Here is a 15,348-nt window from a genome sequence, read left to right on the forward strand (position 1 = left end):
GAATGTCCCTCCTGATAGTAAACTATATAACTGAGGTCAATGAATTACCCATTGGGACATTGTTCTGGATAGCATAGGGAGAATGTTCTGGATTATTGGGGTAGTGAAATGAAAACAGAAGAGACATCTTAATGAAAATATACTCAACAAAAATAACCAAATTGAGTCTAATCATTATACACCATGACCAAGCAGGCTTCATCCTAGCATGCAAGGATGGTTTAATATATGCAAGTCAGTCCATGTAATGCACCAAATCAATGCAAAGAAAATCAAAATACTGACCATAGGAGGAGAGAAGGAGAAACAAGGCTACAGCCTGCCCACTGTACTGGCTTTCCAGCCATGAAGGAACTTTTCTCAATCAAGTTGAAGCCATTCGCCTCGCAATAAGCTAAGTCCACGCGACTACTCAACTCATTAGTAAACACTAAAAGTCTTTCCTGTGAGATGAGGCACAGATGAGCTTCCCTTCCCCACCACTCTCGCCCTACTCAACTCCTACCAGTGGAGTTTGGAAATCCTTGCCATGGCAATGCAGCAAGAAAGAGAAGTTCATTGTGTCCAGGTAGGAAAGGAAGTCATGCTTTCTCTAGGTGTGGGTGGCAGGACACTACTTGTAGATCAACCCTAAAGACTCTCAAAAAGCTCCTAGAAACAATACACTTGTATAGTCAAGTGACAGGCTACAAAATTAACACACTAAAGTCCATGGCTGTTCTCTACATGATGAATGAAATAGGAGAGAAGCAAACAAAAAGAAACCAAAAATGATCCCATTCACAACTGAGCCAGAAAATTAAGTACCTTGTGCTGTAGAGATCAGGCTGCCTGCCTTGCACACAGTCCACAGGGCTCCAGCCCAAGCACCCCATGTGGTCCTGTGCCCACCAAAAGAAGTGATCCCTGACTCACAGCCAGGAGGAAGGTCTGATAAATTTGGGGCTGGATGTGCCCAAAATTAAAAGAAATCTCAAATACCTCAGAATAAACTTAATAGAAGTGGTGAAAGACCTGTGCAATGAAAACTACAAAGAACAAATAAAAAAAATGGGAAGACATGAGGAAAATGGAAACATACTCCCTGCTCTTGGATCAGGAGATTTAATATAGTCAAAATGGCAATACTTCCCAAAGCATTAAACAGATTCAATGCAGTCTCTATAAAACATCCAAACAGTTCTTTTTAAAAAATTTTTATTAGTGAAACACCATGAGGTACAGTTGTAGACTTACAAATTTTTGTGCTTGGGTTTCAGTTATACGATGATCGAGTATCCATCCCTCCACCAGTGCCCATTTTCCACCACCACGGGTCCCAGTATCCTTTCCACCCCCTAACCCTCCCCATTCCACCCTGCCTCTGTGGCGGGTATTCCCTTTTGTTCTCTCTCTCCTTTTGGTTGTTGTGGTTTGCAAAAGAATCATTGAGTGGCAATCATGTTTGGTCTATAGTCTACTTTCAGCATGGTTCTCCCATCCTGGGAGGATCCTCCAAACACCCTTTATTTGGTGCTCCCCTCTCTATCTGAGTTCCCTTTTCCCCTAGCATGTGTGGCAGGCCTCCTGGATTTTGGTCCACTGGAGGTGTGCTTACCCCATGTTACAAAAACAGAACAGAACAGTAATAAAAAAACAAAATAAACTCAGCTGCTTTTCTTTTACTATTTATTTATTTTTGTTAGTATTTCTGGTTTTGAGTCACACTTGCAATGCCTAAGGGTTACTCCTGGTCCTTTTGGCCATTTGTATATCTTCATATGAAAGTTTCTTTTCATTTATTCTCCTGTTTTTGAATGAGGTTGAATGATTTTGTCTCCTAACATTCTGTCAGAGCTTTATATATGTTAGATATTAATCCTTTGTCTGATGAGCAGTGGGCAAACATCTTTTCCCAGTCTCTGGAGTGCATTTTTACCTCCCACTTTATTTAAAGACGTGGTTTCAAAATTGGTCACGATGATTCGTTACGGATTATCAATATTTGTGGGGTGACTTGTCTTTTCATCCTTGTTTCCTTAGAGATGCATAATGTCTTTAAGTCAGTGGAGTCCTGTTTACTTATCTTTGTTTTTGTTTTCTGGGCCATGGCCATAAGCCCTTAAAAATACCTCTAACTCATTGTCCTGGAGAGATCTGCCTCTATTTTCCAGTGTCCCTCTTGGATTTAGGTCTGATATTGAACCCTTGATCCATTTTGATTAGTCTTTTTTGCGTGGTGTTACAGAGGGTACCAGACCCTGGGTCTCCCTCCCTGCCCACAGCACACTAAGGGTTGTGGCTGGAGTAAATGAGTCAGAGGCTGGATGTGCAGGGGTGAAGCACTACAGGCAGCCGACCCAAGGGCCATCCCAGCACCCCTAAGGTCGCCTAGCAGCACCAGGAGTGACCCTGAGTCTGGGATCGGGGAAGCCTTGAGCACCCATAGCTCAAACACTGAAAATGAGGAAAGGAATCCACATAGACCCAGGAACATGCTTTACAAACTGTTTATTTTTGTCTTTTTAGAAAAGTAGAAAAATAACATTTTGACAACTTTACTCACATTTCATAGTAAGAGTTTAGGAACAAGTTAACAACAAAGAGTTTTGGGTTTGGTGGAGATGCTCCATAAATAAATAAATACTGACAATAATAATAAATAATGACAACAAATATTAGATAAATAATGACTCAGAAATAAATAGGGCGGTGAAGGCAATCTGGACATCTTGGGAGGAGGCGGTGCGGAGGCTCAGACACACAGTGCTCCTCGGGCCACACATCGCAGGTCCCAGATGAGGAGGCGAATGAGGTTGAGGGTGACAGAAGCTTCCAGGCAGCTCTGGGACTCCTGGGGGAGGCAGAGGAGGGTCAGAGGTATCTGTCTGGGGTCCCAGCAGTGGCCCCACCCCAGGCTCCCTCCTGCTCACTCACCTTGTGAGGAGCCTCCTGGAGTCTCTGCAGCCAGCGCTGGAGGCGGCCCCGGGGCTGAGGGCGCCCTGTGGGCTGAGAGGGTACCTGGGAGCCGAGCAGAGAATGTGAGCAGGGCCCAAACACGGGCGGGTGTCAGGGAGGGAGACCCCAAGGCACCCCGTACTCACACAGGCCTGGACCTTGGAGTGGATGTGGTGCAGTGTGTGGAGAGGCCGGTCCAGGACAGACTCCAGGGAGGGCTCAGTCATGGCCCCCAGGACCTGCAGGGTCAGGGCCAGCTCGGCCTCCAGGGCCACGGGGCGCTCCCACACCTGAGGGGACAGCAGAGACATGCCTAAGGGGAGGGCAGGGGCAGGCACAGGGCAAGGAGAAAGCAGGGTACAGCAAGGAAGGGGAGAGCTCAGGGGACCATGTGACCAGGCAGGACTGTCCCTGAGAGGTGAGGGGACCCCTTGTGCAGAGGAGGGCAGGAGAGGGCTGCGGGCCCCCAGCTCACCTGCAACTGCCTCAGGTCGCGGGTCCTAGGGAACAGGCGGGCATTGCAGTTCCAGGCCTTCTGCAGGAGTGTGTCCTCCTAAAGAGAGCCGGGTCAGCCCCGCAGGGTGCAAGGACACGTCTCAGGGGACAGGCTGCCCACGGGACAGAGCACTTCCTTGCCCCAGAGGCGGGGCCCTGAAGTGTCTGGGACAGTGACACTCACCAAGGCGTCCTTGGCCCTCCTGAAGGCCTGCAGCTCCTCTGGGGACAGAGACTGGAACGGGGCCAGATGGCAGCCCTTGGGGTCCGTAAGGGTCTTGGTGGGCTGGGGAGCAGCAAGTGTCCCGGTTCCAGTCAGCAGCACAATCCCCAGCATCAGTGTCACCAAGGCGCTCAGGTCTGTGTGTGAGGACAGAGGGGACAGGTCAACGCGGTTTGCGGGTGCAGAGGGAGGGTCCCGCAGGATGGGGGCCTCACCTGTCTTCATCCTGGATGCTCCTTTCTGCATTAAGAGGGTCCTGTGTTGGTGCTCGGGGCTGGCTGGACTCTGGGCTCTCTTGGCTTCTGCCTCTGCCTTCTCTGCTGTGGGGCTCCGAGGGGCTCCCTGCTCTCTGCACCTGAGCCTCGTCGCAGAGCTTCTGGCCTGAGCTTTCTGCTCCCCATGTTTTAACCTGGGTTGTGGGGACACTCCCAGTGATGAAGAAAAAGCGAAAAGTGCCCTGGGCCAGGTGAGTTCCTGCAGGACTGCCCAGTAGGGGAGTCCCGGGGCAGGGCCAGGAAAGAGCAGCTGCAGGGAAAGTGAAAGGAACTCAGCTGCAGTGACAGGAGACTGGGGCCCTCAGGACAGGGGCCGGGGGCTGGGCCAATGGACAATTCCCATACTCGTGGGGCAGCGGAAATACCCCGTTCTTCTTTCTTCAAAACAACAACAACAACAAACCACACAGGTCTGTGCTGATAATGAGGCAGCCAGAGCAATAGTGGAGAGGGATTAGGTCGGGTGGGGAGAAGCTTACTCTGTCACAGCTGGTCTAGGTCAGTCACCACAGACACTTTGGTCCCCGAAGCCCAGTCAGATACAGAGGCAGGAGGAAGCCCCAGCACAGCCGGGTGTGGCCACCTGTTCCCCACCCGAAATAAAGACAAAGAAAGAACTAAGAAGACACCAGGAGAGCAGGGGCTGAAAAATGTCACAATACCTAGGGGGTGGGGGTGGGGGGCGACCTGGGGTTCCTAATCCCTCTGGCCTCACCTGCTGAGATGCCTACAGAGAGCCAATCAGAGAACCACAGAGAGGCTGAGGAAGGGCCTGAGGTTAATCCCACCATGTCAGAGGGTTCAGACTGGGCTGTAGGTCAAAGGGCTCTCGCTTTGGGGACGGGTCAGCGGCCATCTCACCTGTCAGATTAGGAACAGCAAAAGGAACTTTTATTTACTATTTGGAATCTGGAAGCTGGGGGCAGAGCGCCCCGTGCTCCCTCTGTCCAGGGGAACATGGTGGAGTGCGGCCGGTGTCGTAGGCAAAACCCAGACTCAGACCCTCACCTCTTCCCGTGGGTTTTCAAGGGTCATGCTCTGAGAATCCAGGCCCAGGCAGGACGAGGGGGGCCTTGGGCAAAGGCAACCGCCTCCTCCCCTCTAGGGGTTCACAGGCTCATAGGATCGACAGAGGATCAACATCCGGCACGATCTAAAACTTGCTAGTGGCTGGCCAGAGAGAGAGGACAGCTGGTAGGGCTCTGGCCTTCTCTGATTGACCCAGGCTCAATAAAGGGAACCCCAGAGGGTCCCTGAGTGCACCATGACTTTTCCCTGAGCACAGAGCCAGGAGTAAGCCCTGAGCACTGCTGGCTATAGCCAGAAAAATAAGGAGCCCGCCTTCCAAAATATATCTGACCAACAAAACCAAAAGAATAGAGTAGGGGTGAATACACATGCCTAGCATGCACCCAGCCCTGGCTTTATCACCAGCACCACATGGTTCCCCTCCACCCCTGACATCAGCAGTTGTGGTCTTGAGGCCTCAAGCAACTCGGGGTGGCAGGAGAATCCCCAGCACCCAGGGCCCAACCAGCCCCACATTCTCAGGCCCTGGAACAGAACTGCAAACCTGGGAGACTGAGTCTCACTGGGAAAGTCCCCAGATGCCTGGAGCACTGCTTTGGGGACCCTGGAAATGTCAGAGAGATATTACAGAGGGCAGCATGAGGCTGACCAGGGTTCCAGCCCCAGCACCTCATAAGGTCCCAGGGTTCTGACAAGGGTGATCCCTCACCACAGACACAAGATTAAGCCCCGAGAGCCACTATTTGTGGCCCCCACTCTCTCTCCCCCCAAAAACAAAAAACATGTGGAGGAAGAAGAGTGAATGTCCCTCCTGACATTTTGTAGATATAAATGAGGTTTATGGAATAACCATTGGAAGATTCTTCTGGATCGTATAGAGAGAATGTTCTGGATTATTGCAGTAGTGAAATGAAAAAAATTTTTTTGATGAAAATATTCTCAACAAAATACAAACAACTCTATTCTAAACATGACACACCATGACCAAAAAGGCTTCATCCCAGCATGCAAGGATGGTTTAATATATGCAAGTCAGTCAATGCAATGTAGCAAATCAATACTAGGAAAATCAAAATACTGACCATATGAGTAAATGCAGGGAAACATTTGACAAGATCTAGCAAACTTCATGATAAAATCTCAATAAAATGAGAGTTGAGAAGCCCCCCCCCCCCCATCTCTCTACGTCTCCCCCCCCATTACTGTCTTTGGTTTTTGGTCACACCCAGCTATTCTCTGAGCTCACACCTGGCTCTGTGCTCAGCAGTCACTCCTGGAGGTGCTCAGGGGACCATATGGGATGCTGGGTATCACCCAGGTGGGTCACGTGCAAGGCAAGCACCATATCCACAGACTTTCTCTCATCCCTGAAGCAACTTTTCAACACAAGTCCACAGCAACTATCGACTCACTAGTGAACGCTGAAACCCTTTACTCTAGATCAGCACAGATGGGCTGCCCTTCCCCACCACTCTCACCCTACTCAACTCCCACCAGTGGAGTATTGGAAATCCTTGCCATCGCATTCATTCATTCATTCATCATCCTGTTATTCGTCGATTGCCTCGAGCAGGCCCCAGTAACGTCTCTTTCATCCTAGCCCTGAGATTATATTCAAGGCTCTTTAGGAGAATGAGACCCATCATTGTTACTGGTATTTGGCATATTTGGTACGCCACAGGGAGTTTGCCAGACTCTGCCCTGTGGGCAGGCTACATTCGATAGCCTGCAAGTTTGTCCAAAGTAGGAATGAGATAATAAGATGTCATAAAAAGATGTCCTGATAAGATGTCAGCATTCGCGTCCGCGCGGTTCCGGGAGCTGGATTTTATAGTCTCTGAGTCTTGGCCGTTGATGGGATTACACGGCTCCAGGGGGCCAGGTGGTGGGTGTGACCCCCACCTACTGGAATTCGGAGGATCTGGGTGGAGGATGCTCGACTCCAATCCGAGTAGGCTTGGAGATCTCGGCCCCGGAACCCGCGTGGATTTGTCCCTCTGCCAGTACCTTCATGTGTGCGGAGAGTGGTCTCAGCATGGTGGTGGCTGGTCCTGGAGGTCTTCGGCTGCCGGAGCCCTGGTTGGGGCGGGGAGGAAAGCTCAACCCGCTCCCCTCCAAAGGGCCCCGGCGAGGAACAGCCAGGCGCGGGGGCAGGAGACTGCACTGTTCTCGTCCGAGAGCTGCCATCTTGCCATCGCAATGTGGCAAGAAAGACAAGTTCATGGTGTCCAGGTAGGAAAGGAAGTCAGGCTCTCTCTAGGTGTGGGTGACAGGACACTACACTTAGATCTGCCCTAAAAACTCTACCAAAAAGCTCCTAGAAACTATACATTGTATAGTAAAGTCACAGGATGTAAAATTAACAAACAAAAGTTCATGGCTCTTCTCTATATGAAGAAGGAAATAGAAGAGAGAGAAACTAAGAGGGTGTGGAGCCTCCAGCAGATCAACCTGTACCCACACGGCGAGTGCATCAGCAGCCTGATGGTGCCTTCAGGCTCCCTGATACCCCCAAATTGCTGCTGTACCTCTGGCCAGACGTCAACAACTCTGGGCCAGTTTTCTGAGAAATTAAACAGCCTAAAGTGAGGCACGTGGGAGCCACACCCACAAAGTACCTCCAACTCAGCTACACAAGCTCATTTGTCAGCCTTTGTTTTGTGACCCCTAAATAAATCTCAGAAGAGATCAAAAGCAGCAGCTAATCTCAGACCTGTGCAAGGCTGAACGGACTGGGGTAAATGAAGGGGGGGTGGGAGACGAAGGGGTGGGGCCGGTCAGCCTTGTGCCCACCCAAGCAGAGCCCGGGCAGCCGCTTGCTTCCATAATCCAAAATTATCATCACTGTGTCCCCGGCGCCCTGTAATCCCATCAACGGCCAAGACCCAGAGACATTAAAACCCTGCTCCCAGAAAAAGGACATCTTATTATCTAGTTCTTACTCTGGAGAACCTGGCAGGCTATCAAAAGTATCCTACCCACACGGCAGAGTCTGGTAAACTCCCCGTGGCGTATTCAATATGCCAAAAACCAGTAACAATGAAGGGTCTCATTCTCCTGACCCTGAAAGAGCCTCGAATGTGGCACTTTTTAAAGTCTCAGGGCTAGAACAAAGGAGACATTACTGGGGCCTGCTCGAGGCAATCAATGAACAACAGGATGACAGTGATAAAGTGAATGCCTGGCCGAACTCCACCCTCTCGGGCAAGACCTCCCTGAAATATAATCTACTAAAAATGTAGGTGAGTGGGTTTTTTAACTGAAGTCTCCAGGCTTGCTCAGGGTCTCTGTGGGCTACCTTCCGCCTATGGCCCCCGTACTTCCCAAAATCTAGGCAGTCACTTCCACACCCCAAAGCCCCCAAGTTAAAAAAAACTACTCAAGTCTTACCTTCATGATAAGAATAAAAAATATTAAATGCTCTGTAATACACAATGACCTCTTACTACTTATACTGTAAACCATAATACACAAACGGAGAGAGAGAGAGAGAGAGAGAGAGAGAGAGAGAGAGAGAGAGAGAGAGAGAGAGAAAGAAGAAAAGTGCTGCCATAGAGGCAGGCTTGGGTGAAAGGGGGCGAGAGGTTGGTGGATGGTGGTAGGGAAACCAGGTATATTGGTGGTGGGAAATGTATGTTGGTGGAGGGATGGGTGTTTGACCATTGGACTGAGATCCAATCATAAGCAGCTCTGTAATGGTCTACCTCATGGATAGTCAATAAAAAATTTAAAATAAATTAAAATAAAAAAATAGAGAGAAACTGAAAAAAAAATCCCATTCAGAGTTGTGTCTCAAAAATTAAGTACCTTGTGCTGTAGAGATCAGGTTGCCTGCCCTGCATGAGGTCCAGCTGGGCTCCAGCCCAAGCACCCCATGAGGTTAGTGAGATCCAAAAGGACTGATCCCTGACTCACAGCCAGGAGTAAGGTCTGAGTAAATTTGGGGATGGATGTGGCCCAAAATTAAAAGAAATCTCAACTATCTCAGAATTAGCTTAACAGAAGAGGTGACAGACCTGTGCCAGGAAAACTACAAAGCACAAATCAAAGAAATAGGGGAAAAATGAGGAAATGCTCCCTGCTCCTGGATCAGGAGATTTACTATAGTCAAAATGGCAATACTCCCCAAAGCATTAGACAGATTCAATGCAGTTTCTATAAAACACTCAAATAAGTAAACAGGACTCCACTGAATTAAAAAGTTTTTTTCTTTTTTTCTTTGGTTTTTGGTCCATTGGGGATGTGCTTACTCTATGTTACAAAAACGAAACAGAATAGTAACAAAGACAAAATGATTGTAGAGGCCTTTTTTTATTATTGATTTATTTTTGTTTGTTTGTTTTTAGATTTTATGGTCACACTTGCAATGCCCAAGGGTTCTCCTGGTCTTTTTGGCCATTTGTATTTCTTCCCTGTGAAAGTTTCTTTTCATTTCTTTGCCCCAATTTTGGATAAGGTTGGATAATTTTGTCTCATAACATTCCAACTATGCTTTATATATGTTAGATATTAATCCTTTATCAGATGAACAGTGGGCAAACATTTTCTCCCAGTCCCTGGAGTATCTTTTTTTTTCTTCCACTTTATTTAAAGTTGTTCTTGATTTGTAACAGGCTTTCAATATTAGTGAGGTGTCTTGTCATTTTGTCCTTGTTTCCTTTGGAGTGTATAACTTTTTAAAATTAAAAAAAAATTTTTATTAGTTAATCACTGACCGTGAGGTATAGTTACAGACTTACAAACTTTCGTGCTTACGTTTCTGTCATACCATGACCCAGTACCCGTCCCACCACCAGTGCCCATTCTCTAACCACCAATGTTTCCAGTATCCCTCTCGCTGTGCCTACCCCATCCCCTCCACCCCACCCGCCTCTGTGGCAGGGCATTCCTTTTTGCTCTCTCTCTCCTTTTAGGTGTTGTGGTTTGGAGTGCATAACTTTTTAATTCAGTGGAGTCCTATTTACTTATCTTTGTTTTTGTTTAGTTGGCCCTGGAATTGAGTCCTTAAAGATGCTTCTAACTCATTGTCCTAGAGAGAGCCGCCTCTGTTTTCCAGTGTACCTCATGGATTCAGGTCTGATATTGAACCCTTGATCCATTTGATTAGTTCTTTTTGTGTGGTGTTAGAAAAAGGACCAGGCCCTGGGTCTACCTCCCGCCACAGCACACTGAGGGTTATGGCTGGAAGCAAATGAGTCAGAGGCTGGATGTGCAGGGATGAAGCACTACAGGCAGCCGACCCAAGGGCCATTCCAGCACCCTTAAGGTCGCCTAGCAGCACCAGGAGTGACCCAGAGTCTGGGATCGGGGAAGCCTTGAGCACCCATAGCTCAAACACTGAAAATGAGGAAAGGAATCCACATAGACCCAGGAACATGCTTTACAAACTGTTTATTTTTGTCTTTTTACAAAAGTAGAAAAATAACATTTTGACAACATTACTCACATTTCATAGTAAGAGTTTGGTAACAGGTTAACAATAAAGAGTTCTGGGTTTGGTGGAGATCTCCATAAATAAATAAATAATGACAATAATAATAAATAATGACAATAAATATTAGATAAGTAATGACTCGGAATAAATAGGGCGATTGAAGACAATCTGGAAGTTGTGGGAGGAGGCGGCGCAGAGGCTCAGACACACAGTGCTCCTCGGGCCACACATCGCAGGTCCCAGATGAGGAGGCGAATGAGGTTAAGGGTGACAGAAGCTTCCAGGCAGCCCTGGGACTCCTGGGGGAGGCAGAGATGGGGTCAGAGGTGTCTGTCTGGGGTCCCAGCAGTGGCCCCACCCCAGGCTCCCTCCTGCTCACTCACCTTGTGAGGAGCCTCCTGGAGTCTCTGCAGCCAGCGCTGGAGGCGGCCCCGGGGCCGGGGACTCCCTGTGGGCTGAGGCGGCACCTGGGGTTCGAGCAAAGAGAATGAGCAGAGCCCACACACGGGCAGGGGGCAGGGAGGGAGACCCCAGAGTGCCCCGTACTCACACAAGCCTGGACCTTGGAGTGGATGTGGTGCAGTGTGTGGAGAGGCCGGTCCAGGACAGACTCCAGGGAGGGCTCAGTCACGGCCCCCAGGACCTGCAGGGTCAGGGCCAGCTCGGCCTCCAGGGCCACGGGGCGCTCCCACACCTGAGGGGACAGTAGAGACATGCCTGAGTGGAGGGCAGGGACAGGCACAGGGAGAGGGGACAGCAGGGGACAGCAAGGAATGGGAGAGCTCAGGGGACCATGTGACCAGGCAGGACAGGCCCTGAGAGGTGAGGGGACCCCTGGGGCAGGAGAGGGCAGGAGGGGGCTGCGGACCCCCAGCTCACCTGCAGCTGCCTCAGGTCGCGGGTCCTGGGGAACAGGCGGGTGTTGCAGTTCCAGGCCTTCTGCAGGAGTGTGTCCTCCTAGAGAGAGCTGGGTCAGCCCCGCAGGGTGCAGGGACATGTCTCTGGGGACAAGGTGCCCACAGGAGGGGGTGCTTCCCTGCACCCAGAGGCAGGCCCTGAGGGGTCTGGGACAGTGACACTCACCAAGGCGTCCTTAGCCCTCCTGAAGGCCTGCAGCTCCTCTGGGGACAGAGACTGGAACGGGGCTAGCTGGCAACCCTTGGGGTCCGTGAGGGTCTTGGGAGACTGGGGGGCAGCAAGTGTCCCGGTTCCGGTCAGCAGCGCTGTTCCCAGCATCAGCGTTACCAAAGCGCTCACGTCTGTGTGCGGACAGAGGGGACAGGTCAGCGGGGTTTGGGGGTGCAGCAGGAGAGTCTTGCAGGATTATTGTCTCACCTGTCTTCATGCTGGTTGCCCCTTTCTGCATCAGAAAGCTCCTGTGTTGGTGCTCGGGGCTGCCTGGGCTCTGGGCTCTTTTGGCTTCTGCCTGTCCCTTCTCTGCTGTGGGGCTCCGCAGGGCTCCCTGCTCTCTGCACCTGAGCCTCGTCGCAGAGCTTCTGGCCTGAGCTTTCTGCTCCCCATGTTTTAACCTGGGTTGTGGGGACACTCCCAGTGATGAAGAAAAAGCGAAAAGCGCCCTGTGCAGGTGAATTCCTGCAGGACTGCCCAGCTGGGGAGTCCTGGTGGGGCCAGGCAGGAGCAGCTGCAGGGAAAGTGAAAGGAACTCGGCTGCAGTGAGAGGAGACTGGGGGCCTCAGGACTGGGTTTCGGGGGTCCAGGTTCTATAGGCAATTCCCATACCAGTCGGGCAGCAAAAATACCCCGCTCCTGTTCAGAAAAAAATAAAACAACGCACACATGTCTACGCTGATAAATGAGGCAATTGGAGCAAATGTGGAGGGATGAGGTTGGATGGGTGGGAGGAAGGACGTTTACTCTTCCACAGCTGGCCTAAGTCAGTCACCACAGTCACAAAGGTCCCCGAAGTCCCGCCAGATACAGAGGCAAGAGGAAGCCCTCAGCACACTAAGTATGTCTAGGAAAAACAAACAAACAAACAAACAACTACACGCCCCCCCAAAGAAATCTGGCCCTTCATGAATAAATGATAGGGTAGAGGTCAAGGCACATGCCTAGCAGGCACCCAGCCCTGGCTCCATCACCAGCACCATATGGTCTCCTCCACCCCTGACATCAGCAGTTGTGGCCTGAGACCTCAAGCACCACTGGGGTGACAGAAGAATCCCCAGCACTCATAACCTAGCCAGCCCTGTGAGTTCACTAAGCCTGTGGGGTGCTTAGACACGTGTGCATTTGGGGGCCGAGAGTCACTTCCCATCCTCCCCGGGCCTCCCCAGCAGAGAGACAGAGAGACAGGGACCACAGCCTGATGGTGAAAATGACTCGTTTAACCTGTTCTATAAAAGCTGTTAGCATCCTTATAGAATATCTGAATGGTCCGAGGTATAAGACTGCAGGTTCCGTGATTTACAGAGGTAAAACATTCCAGCAGAGGCAATTCTCTGGGGGACATTAGCTCAAGGAGATGCTCTGTCTCCCAAGATATCTATATTGCTTTTCTCTTTCCCTCTAGTCCTATATATCAAACAATAGAGTCAAACAATTAGTCAAACATTTAATTCTACTTCTTTCCAACACTTGCAGTCATCTGGATAAACAATACGAGTTAAAGATCCCCAAACTTAGTTATCTGGGCTCTGATAGCAAGCATGACTTTTAACATAAATCCCAGATAAGTCCTCAGGTCAGTTCAGCTTGTCCTTCTCTTAGGGTTCCTATTTCTAAAGCCACAAGAGCTTGGATCAAGACCATGCATTTATGCTTTCTAGACTGTTCCATTTCAATGCCGGGGTAGCTTCACCACTCTTCCGGGTCCATCTCAGTCCCACGGCTGGACCTCCCTTTTGGGGTTTTAGGAACTACAGCAACCAGAACCTGAGTCAAGTAATGACAGAGCCCAGGAGTAGATATATTTCAGAGTCAATCAACTGCCAATATTAGGAGCATAGCATTAAGGTCTTTCTGTGTTTAAGTAAATAGCAGTGCTCCATAGTAAAATATGAAAGGGATGAAAGGGCTATAGGGGAAATAGAAAAGTAGTAATTAACTCCAAGTACAAAATCCAGAATTTCCAGAAATTTTTGGCTTATAAGTAACCAAGATTCTTTTGGGGAGCTGTGACATTGAGGTGTAAAACACAAAGGAAAGGTTAAAGATAAACTCAGGGGATTAGGGATGCTCACATGAGCACTGTAAGCTTCTCTGGGAGGAGGAAAAGGGGCAATTCACTGATGATGCCTAAAACTGTCACTGTATCTCTGTCATCACTGTCATCCCGTTGACCACCGAATTACTCGAGCGGGAGCCAGTAACGTCTCTATTCTTCCCAGCCCTGAGATTTTAGCAGCCTCTTCTTACTTGTCTTTTCCCAGACTGGAGGCTCTTTCAGGGGCAGGGGAATGAGACCTGTTGTCGTTACTTATTTGGCATATCGCATATGCCACAGGGAGCTTGCTGGGCTCTGCCCATGTGGGCGGGATATTCTCGGTATCTTGCCGGGCTCTCTGAGAGGCATATTTTTATATATTTTTGTCAATGATTTGTTGCCTACTGTCTGAACCCCATCAGATATGGTGTAGTAATTGTGGAAAATGGGTAGGAAGTGTTGCAGCTGTGTGGTCCGAAAGCAGACAGGAGCATGGCAGTGGTTGGGTAGTGGAGGTCAGCTGCTGGGGCTGGGTCCCTTGGGATGCCTAAAACACTTAGGATTAATATCCAACACAGCCCCACACCCTCAGGACCTCAAACAGGACAGCGGGCTTGATAGACCAAGTCTCACTGTGAATTGCCCCAGACTCTTAAGCACTGATGTTGGGACCCTTAAGATGCCCTTGATACAGAGGGAAGTGCTTTACCTTTGCGTGGGGTTGACCAGGTTTCTATCCCCAGCACCTTATATGGTCCCCAGAGCCCTTAAGGGTGATCCCTTAGAACAGAATCAGGTGTTTGCCTTGAGCACCATCGTGTCTGCCCCCTACTCCCTTGCCCAAAACCCAAGAAAATTCTGTGGAGAAAGAAAAATGAATGTCCCTCTTGATTACTAGTAGATATAACTTACGTTAATGGATTAACATTGGGAGATTGTTCTGGATTGTGTAGGGAGAATGCTCTGGAATATTGGGTAGTAAAATGAAAAAAGAAAAGATATCTTGATGAGAATAGTCTCAACCAAAATAAGCAAATTGAGTCTAATCATCATAGCTCAGGCTTCATCCCAGCATGCACGGATGGTTTAATAAATGCAAATCAATCATTAATGCACCAAATCAATACAAGGAAAATCAAAATACTGACCATAGGAGTAGATAAAGAGAAGCATTTGACAATACCCAGCACCATTCATGATAAAATCTTTCAATAAAATGAGAATGGAGGAACTTCTCTCTTTCTCTCATTCTTCCTCCCCCTCTTTGGTTTTTGGGTCACACCCAGCTATGCTCTGAGATTACACCTGGTTCTGTGTCAACAGTCAAATTCCTTGCAGTCCCAAGGGGACCATAGTAGATTATGGATAACCCAGGTCAGCCACATGCAAGGCAAACAGCCTGTCCACTGTACTAGCTCTCCAGCCATGAAGGAACTTTCCTCAACCAAGTTGAAGCCGTTTGCCACAAGTCCACAGCTACTACTCGACTCATTAGTAAACAGTGAAAGCCTTTCCCATGAGATCAGGCACAGAGGGGCTGCCCTTCCCCACCACTCTCACCCTATTCGACTCCCACCAGTGGAGTGTTGGAAATCCTTGCCATGGCAGTGCGGCAAGAAAGAGAAGTTCATGGTGTCCAAGTAGGAAAGGAAGTCAGGCTCTCTCTAGGTGTGGGTGACAGGACACTACTCGTAGATCAGCCCTAAAGACTCCCAAAAAGCTCCTAGAAACAATACACTTGTACAGTCAAGTGACAGGCTACAAAATTAACACACAAAAGTCCATGGCT

General features: G+C 49.3%; 2 protein-coding genes across 2 annotated transcripts; both read right to left on the reverse strand.

Annotated features, from left to right (window-relative positions):
- Window positions 1-2,734: 2,734 nt before the first annotated feature.
- On the reverse strand, window positions 2,735-3,880 carry LOC130043404 (interferon lambda-3-like). Its single transcript, XM_056135668.1, has 6 exons — window positions 3,871-3,880; window positions 3,617-3,792; window positions 3,413-3,490; window positions 3,084-3,227; window positions 2,917-3,000; window positions 2,735-2,833 (listed from the first exon to the last, which is right to left on the reverse strand). Exons 1-6 carry the CDS (start codon window positions 3,878-3,880, stop codon window positions 2,735-2,737), a joined length of 591 nt encoding a protein of 196 aa, XP_055991643.1.
- Window positions 3,881-10,593: 6,713 nt separating this feature from the next.
- Window positions 10,594-11,738, reverse strand: LOC130043409 (interferon lambda-3-like). Its single transcript, XM_056135674.1, has 6 exons — window positions 11,729-11,738; window positions 11,477-11,652; window positions 11,273-11,350; window positions 10,944-11,087; window positions 10,777-10,860; window positions 10,594-10,692 (listed from the first exon to the last, which is right to left on the reverse strand). Exons 1-6 carry the CDS (start codon window positions 11,736-11,738, stop codon window positions 10,594-10,596), a joined length of 591 nt encoding a protein of 196 aa, XP_055991649.1.
- Between the last annotated feature and the right edge of the window lie 3,610 nt (window positions 11,739-15,348).

Source organism: Sorex fumeus, unplaced genomic scaffold (genome assembly GCF_029834395.1).
Source record: "Sorex fumeus unplaced genomic scaffold, SorFum_2.1 ptg000122l, whole genome shotgun sequence".
NCBI classification, from domain to species: Eukaryota; Metazoa; Chordata; class Mammalia; order Eulipotyphla; family Soricidae; genus Sorex; species Sorex fumeus.